We start from the raw sequence: 8,080 nt of genomic DNA on the forward strand, positions 1-8,080 counted from the left end.
AGCGCATTTCTACTTTTAATTTTATATTTTAGTTTGTGTATAGGCCTATAATATTGATTAAGTTAACTGTAACAAGATTTTAATATAAGCTATATTAATGATCTTATATAATAATTATCTTTGTTATAAATGGTGTGTGAATCAGTGATCAAGAGACACAGAAATGTTTAATTTCTTTGTTTGTTTTTGTTTTTTGCCTGTTTTACTATATTTTACTTTTATTCAATAAAAATAATAAAAAAGATATTAAATATTTTCTTGATTGCATTTTAAATGTGGAGCTAATGTTTCCAGTACTGTGAGGAGTGTATTACTATACACACACACACACACATACCTTTGGGATGTGGTGAAACGGGAGAGTCGCTTCATGGATGCACAGCCGTCAAATCTGCAGTAACTGTGTGATGCTATCATGTCAATATGGACCAGCACCTTGTTGAATCTATGCCATGAAGAATATATTTATATATATATGTGTATGTGTATATATGTGTGTGTATATATATATACATACATACACACACACACACACACACACACACACACACACACACACATATATATATATATATATATATATATATATGTATAACATAAAAACACAATCAACAATTTTTTATTTCTGAGCACAAAACACAAACTCAGTTGATGTCTAGATAACAATGTTAAGAATTTGTTTTTGGTTTCCTCGTCACCAGGAAACAGCAACAGCTCATATTAAATATGTGGAAATATTTTGATTCAGTAACAAAGCAACACTAACCTTTGTCAGAGGAAGTGACGGTTTTGACAAGATGAGAAATGATTACCTTAGTAACTAACCAGCTGCAAAAAAACAAAAAACCAAAAAAAAAAAACCCCACAAAAAAACCCACACTCACTCAAGCAGGTTTTGTGTCAAGAGCAGGAACCAGCATGGATGAGCTCGGTAAGACAACTTTCTGTCGGTTTGTGTTTTTCAGTGTTCATCATATTCAAACGGATCAGTAGGTAGAAAGTATTATTCTTGTTATTCCACCAGTGCAACACACTGCAATTTTCAACAGACACTGAAACTAGAAGTGAAATGTCACAGTGCTTTATGTGTTCTGTGACTCTACGAAGCACTCTAAGAGTAGTATTTACTGTACGTGGTGATGCAGATTGTTGTAGGTAATTTAATAAGTAATTAATTACTCTTTCTTGTTGCGTTTATTATCTCTTTGGTTTTGTTACATATTTTTCTTTATAAGCTACACTGACATTTTACTCAGGACTCATAAAAGAGTCCTGATCTCAACAGACTATCATGGCAAAATAAAGCTTAAACAAATGAAATCAGATAAAAGATGGAACTTGATTGGCCATCTAAACTTATAACTTGTATCTGCAAGAAATACAACAATTTGTTTTGATTTCACTGTTCTGTAAAATCAAGGTTGACCAAAATGTGAAGACTTGGGAACCTAAGCGGATTTGCAAGACAATAGTGCTGGAATTGAATAATTTTCCCTTTTCTTTTCAACAACTATGTTGGTCCCCCCCAGCTTCCCCAGAAAATACTTTATTCGCACAAATATCTTCCCATTTTCTTATATGTGCGGGTTAACATTGTGAGGAGAAGACTGTGTTCACATTCATGAGTGTTACAACACCATTTCAAGTTTCACTTCTGCAACATCTCACACCATTACTTCCTGAGGAAGCCGACTTGCATGAAGCAACCTCAAACCTTGGTCTGTACATTAAGGTGCACTATCTCAGTTCACAGGAAATATTCCATTCTGCACTGTGCTACACATGCTCTGGTTTAGCAGTAAACACCCAGAGAAAACATGTGTTATAGTGAATGTGTGAATACTGTGCTGTATATGCCTGTATGAGTATTTATGTTCATATGTGCGGTTGGAAGATTTATGGCCTATATCCTGCCACAGATTTGCTGTTGGAAGAGCTTGCCCTGAACCCAACGGGTTCAGAGAGCGTCAATGAAAACAGGAGTAATGATAAAGCTGATGGAGAGGTGAGGACAAAACCATAGAGAGTTTACAAAGCACATTAACTTTCCTGACCATTAACTACTTCAGTGCTAGTTGAGACTGAAATTTAATCTCAGCCAACCAGATGAGAAGTTAACACCTGCATTTTGGAACTTAACAGAAACAATTTTTTTGCCAATCAGATGATGAAATGAATTTGTAATCTTAGCACCTTCAATCACCGAAACTCCAGTACATTTTGATTTTATGTCTGCAGGTACCAGGTGCAAGCTATGCTGGACTTATCAAGAAAGAAAACAGCTCAGCCTGCTCAAATGTCTACAGGTGGAACACACCCTGATTCACAGTATCATTGAGTAATCAGTGTAGAGGAAACAGAAAAAAATACCTGAAATTATTTTGCACAGTATTTTGCGGTTGTTTTTTCACATCTAAATCGTCTTGATATACACAAAGATTTTACTGACTTACTGTCTACTTTGAACTTAACTTTAATACCAGGACTATTTTTACTAGAATATTTGACAGGTCTCATGTAAGAGCAGATTTAAAAATAGTTGAAAAGGTTGATGTCTTACTGCTTGCCAAGTTCTGTCTGGCCTCTGTAGATTTGTATTATTAGTACAACTTCAAGGGTTTCTTAAAATTATAGCACCACATTACACAATGTTAGAACATCATCAAGGACCCTGGATTATACTCAGAGACACACTTCAATTGGGCACTACATAATATCACATATGTACCCTTATTATGAATAATACAGTAATCATGGGATAGTTAGTGTGACTAGAGATTGATTTTATAATTTGAGATATTATGCTGTAATATCTAATCTGCCTCTCTCTGGGTTTTAGTGATCTGCCGGCTCCTGTGGCAGCTTCCTTGGACCCTGACTCACCCACTAAGGAGCTGGAATCCATCTTGCAAGATCTTATGGGTCTGGGAGAAGGAGAAGGGGTCGGTACATTGAATACAAGTGAATGTGCCAAAATGATTGAAACTTTTTCTTTTTCTTTTCTCAATGAGGATCAATATTCTCACGTAATTTCTGCATGTTTGCACGTCTGCTGAAAATGGTGGCGAACAGTTGATGTACAGTTGAGAGATATTTCAGACATGAGCGAGATGAACCAGGTTGAACAGCAGAGGGCAGTATTGCACTAATCTCAACATTACACAGTCTCATGCAATAGAATTTCAGTAATGGAGCATTGTTGAGCACTGACCCTGAAAACACAAATTTACCAGCTAAAAACGATAGATGTTCGTGTTTATTTGTGTCATCGTTTAGGATCCAGCGTCTTCAACAACCCCACCGCCACTTACACAAAAGCAGTCTGTGAAAAAGAAAACAGAAGGTGGACAACAGAACAACAAGGAGAGCAGCAGCAGCAGCACAACAGGTTCAGATGTGAAGGCCTCGAGCACGAGCAAGAAAAAAGATTCTATAGATGACCTGCTAGGAGGACTGAGCTCTGACTTGGAGAAGATTGGCGTACGCACCACGGCCAAGGGCCACTGTGCTTCCTGCAACAAATGCATTGTGGGAAAGGTACAGTAAGTCATATAAACAAATGGGCAAGCATTTTAGAATGTTTTATACACACAGACAGACAGACACACACACACACACACACACACACACAAACACAAACACAAACACAATCACACACACACACAGCATTAGCATTTTTGTGACAAATTACGGCAATTTAAACAAAGTGAAACATAGAAACTTCTCAGTTACTTATATTTGTCTTTTCTGTTCTCCAGATGATCACAGCGCTGGGTGAAGTGTGGCACCCTGAGCACTTTGTGTGTGTGGTTTGTAAGACTGAGCTGGGCTCCACAGGCTTCTTTGAGAGGGAGGGACGACCCTACTGTGACAAAGACTACCATCATCTCTTTTCTCCTCGTTGTGCTTATTGCAAGGGGCCCATTTTGCAGGTAGGAAAGGGTCCATTCATTTGCAATCATATCAGGTTTATAGACAGAACTAAGATAAAAACTAAGATAAAATCATCTCCATGAGAAGTAAAATGTTTGATTGTGAAAATGTTAGTTGCACTGGTGAATATTTGGCAACACAAAATATCTGTTCAGAACTCCTATCCCTAAATGCCTCACTAGTTAAATACACTCATTTGTTCTGTCATATATTACATCCATTAATTTACACAATAATCCTTTGAAGATTGGATGATGACATACAGTAGTATGTAGTTAATTTTTCTAGACGTATCCCACCTGTCATCTTAATAAGCAAAGCACATTACCATACTGGGGTTCTGCAGACTGAGGTTACATTATGCTGCAGACCAAGTCATTAATCAGAAACTAATACAGTTTCTCCTATGATTGGACAACTGAAGATGTGAGATGAGAAAAACCTTACTAATCCTCAAAGGAAGTAAAAACATGATGTAATATTTCTATATCTGGCTGGTTTACCAGAACATTCTGACAGCCCTGGACCAGACCTGGCACCCTGAGCACTTCTTCTGTACACACTGTGGAGGCCTGTTTGGAGCAGAAGGTGACAGGCTTGTACATTAATTTCTCTTCACTGGAAACCGCAACTTCATCTGAATTTGCAAATAACTTAACAATCCCTTGCAATGTCTCCTACAAATCTTATGCTTGTCCCAGGATTCCTAGAGAAGGAAGGGAAGCCATACTGTTGCAAGGACTTCTACCACCTCTTTGCTCCAAAGTGCTCAGGCTGTGGGGAGTCAGTGAGGGAGAACTACCTGACTGCAGCCAATGGCACCTGGCATCAAGAGTGCTTCGTCTGCGCAGTGAGCCTCTTACCTCAGACCACACACACTGTTCTGGCTCACACACAAGCCTGAGAATAAATGAGAAAGATACCCACACATTTGCTTTATTTGCAACACTTTGACCACAAGGCTGATGAAAACCGTATGCCTGATGAATACGATGTGGTTGAAATGATGCAAATAAATCAAGGAAACCATATTCCTCAGTGTGGGTATCTTTTACATTCTCTTCAAACCCACTTCTGTATGCAGCATCTGGTCAAAAATGTTTCAGTGTGCAGCACTACTTCTGTGTAACTCATGCAATTACTAAACATCAGATGCTCTCAGCAGAGATGCTCTGACATTAGATAGCAACTTCGACGTTATAGTGCCTAAAAAGTTATTCTTGCAGAAATACAGTGCACATAGATCTGAACATGGAATACGTAAAATACGCTGTTCTTTATAACTACCCCTCACCTTACAATTAACAGCATCACATAAAATATGCAATACATCCAACCCAGTCATTACTGCATTTATATGCCTCACAATTAGCACAGAACCTAAACATTGTTTTATGTGGAGCAGTCATTATCAGCAAGGTCACAGTTTTACCTGGTCCTCATTAGGCTAAATCTATCTCCAGAGGACAGGAGGTCGAAACTCTCCACAAAGAGGATGAAGTGGACACTCCACAGTGGCAGAGCCTTTTTAATCAACCTCCTGCTTACAATAAATGAGGCAGTTCATGAAATTTAGGACTTTCTGGTCACTCTCACTGAGCTGTGCCGCAGCCTTGTCTTGTCAACAGTCGAGAGATTCCCATACCATGAAATGTTTCAATGTGATTATGCTTCTAAACCACACTTATGGTTCAGAAGAGAGTCATTAGCTTCCTGCAAACCCCAAATGAGCTGAGGTTCCTCTGGAAGCAGAGTTTTACAGAGTGCAATGGTATTCCCATCTAACATCAGATGATTATTATTAGAGAAACTTTTGACTGTAAACCACTGTGCTTTCTCATGGTTTGTCACAGTTTTAGCTCCATTAAGTTTTAAGAAACAGTTGTCATCAACACTGAACAGAACAGGCCCTTAATTCTCACGGGCGACATTTTGATTTGTTGAACACACTGATGTAATTAATGGATTATTCCATTCAGGTGTTCCAAGTCTGTGGTGTTGTGCATGCTGGCTCACTGTCGTGGCTTACTGGCTCATATGAATGGAACAGAGCCATCACTAATGTTAAGAGTTACACCTGTGATTTTGCTGCCATGACAAGTCAAAATGTCTGCCAGGAGAAATCTCTGTAATCACATGCAGCTTCACTGCTGTGCAGACTCATTTTGTTGATATTCCAGCAGTTATTAAAGGACTGTTAACAGAAACAAAGTTTTAATTCTCTTATAACTTTCTTTTAGTCACATCGTAAAAGTCCATGTCAGTAATTTTGCGGCACTGTCATTAGATTAGGTAGCTATACTTTACATTACAGCTGGGACCATTTTGCAAAGCACACCACAGGGATATAAATACATTCCCTGTAAAGTTTGTTCACTAAAAACTTGCACTTTGCTCCAAAAACTTTAACTTTCATACAGTATTAAAGCCATGGTATGCTTCAAAAAATAATCTACAGTAATATTATATAGTGTGCATCATGAAAAATCAGAGGTGTGGTCTTTTAAAAGCAAACATTCTTATACAAATCTTGCACTATTTTCCTTCCTGCTCTGTTAACAATCTCTCAACTTTTTTTCTGCCTCTTTTTATCGTCCCTCCTGTCTTCCAACTTTTCCCACATCACTCTTGATATCCAGGACTGTCTGCAACCCTTCATTGACGGTTGTTTCATGGAATTGGACGGTCGACCACTCTGCTCGCTGCACTTCCACTCCAGGCAGGGCACTCTGTGCGGCGGCTGTGGTGAGCCCATCACGGGCCGCTGCATCTCTGCTCTCAATCGCAAGTTTCACCCCGAGCACTTTGTGTGTGCCTTCTGTCTGCGGCAGCTCAGCCAAGGCATCTTCATGGAGCAGAAAGGGAAGCCGTACTGCTCAACTTGCTTCAATAAACTCTTTGTGTGAGACATGCAGCACATAACATACAAATAATGCAATGGAAAAGCGAATCTAATACTGCATCACTGCCACTGTCGAGCTTATAATTTCCTCATAGTATGAATGACTATTTCAAATTAGTCAACTTTTGTACTCTTAACATTACAGACATTACATGACAAGACCGTATTTGCACTGGTACAGATGATCAATAAACCTCTCACCTTTCCAGTACCTCATGGTGGACTGTGATACATGACATTTTAAGTGATTTTGGATCCTTATATTGGTGAAGGGAATTTCTTCAGGTTTGACACAAACATTCACTTGGACTCAAAGATGAACTGATTAGAATTTGGTGTTTAAACATCAAAGGTCAAAGGACTGTGACCTAACAAAACACAAATTTGGACATAATTCACAAATTAATTTGTGAATTATGACACAATTTAGCATAAATGTCTCATAGGTTACTTTACTTCATCAAGTGATGACCTTTTATATCCAAAAATGAACTTCAATGTGACATCATAATGTTCTGCAAAATCACTTCCGGCCATTATTGTGAAGTCTATTACAGACTGTCCTGTCACTTTGGAATCTGTACTGTGACTGCCGTCTGACTGACGGACTGAAGTCACTGACCTGATAGCTTAAACCTGGACAGGAAAAGATAAACCCCAGGAGATAGCTCTGGCCTTCAGCCTTCGGAAGTGATTTTTGGTCCTATTAATCAATAGGTGATTGCTTAATTCTCATAAAAAACATGTAACTATGGGGGCTTCAAGCCTTCTGTCCTGTGTGAACTCTATTTTCAAGGTAACCCTTACATTTCTGAAGCAAACTTGATAGAAGACAGGGCTAAAATTAAAATTAGAAGAGAATAATTATTAAATGAAGGAGATTATGTGTAGTATTTAAAATGCTGATATGTTTGGCCTCCTCTGAAGGCCTAGAAGGCCTTGATGGTTCCCCACTGGATCCTAATGTGATGAATTACGTGATTAAAAGCGTGTAATAAGGAGTATGATGTAATTTACTAATAGATATGTAAAAATATCAAGGGAAAATGCTACCATTGTAACATAATTAATAGCATGGTTGTAAAACACAAGGAAAATACCTATTTCCCATGATAAAAACACTGAAGAAACGTTTTACATATGTGAACTTTGGAAGGGTCTAAATGGTGTGTTGCTGACACTTGGTCTAAATTTTATGGGATTTCATACATCATGATCACATAAAATTTATAAACGGAGAAAGAA

General features: G+C 38.3%; 1 protein-coding gene across 1 annotated transcript; it reads left to right on the plus strand.

The window, feature by feature from the left end:
• The first annotated feature begins 789 nt into the window (after positions 1–789).
• lpxn (leupaxin) lies at positions 790–7,046 on the plus strand. The gene is made up of 9 exons (XM_071487680.1): positions 790–931; positions 1,920–2,005; positions 2,239–2,306; positions 2,840–2,942; positions 3,277–3,537; positions 3,759–3,932; positions 4,440–4,521; positions 4,635–4,783; positions 6,573–7,046. Exons 1-9 carry the CDS (start codon positions 805–807, stop codon positions 6,837–6,839), a joined length of 1,317 nt encoding a protein of 438 aa, XP_071343781.1. The 5' UTR covers positions 790–804; the 3' UTR covers positions 6,840–7,046.
• The last annotated feature ends 1,034 nt before the right edge of the window (positions 7,047–8,080 follow it).

Source organism: Trachinotus anak, unplaced genomic scaffold (assembly GCF_046630095.1).
Source record: "Trachinotus anak isolate AG129_WGS33_773 ecotype Australia unplaced genomic scaffold, CSIRO_AGI_Tana_v1 ptg000010l, whole genome shotgun sequence".
Lineage (NCBI taxonomy): Eukaryota > Metazoa > Chordata > Actinopteri > Carangiformes > Carangidae > Trachinotus > Trachinotus anak.

What these genes read in the sequence shown, in the direction of transcription:
- lpxn (XM_071487680.1), top strand. Translation starts at nt 805, where the DNA reads ATGATTACCTTAGTAACTAACCAGCTGCAAAAAAACAAAAAACCAAAA. An exon ending in ACAAATGCATTGTGGGAAAG is followed by an intron (nt 3,538 to 3,758) that starts GTACAGTAAGTC and finishes TCTGTTCTCCAG; the next exon opens with ATGATCACAGCGCTGGGTGA. An exon ending in GCAAGGGGCCCATTTTGCAG is followed by an intron (nt 3,933 to 4,439) that starts GTAGGAAAGGGT and finishes CTGGTTTACCAG; the next exon opens with AACATTCTGACAGCCCTGGA.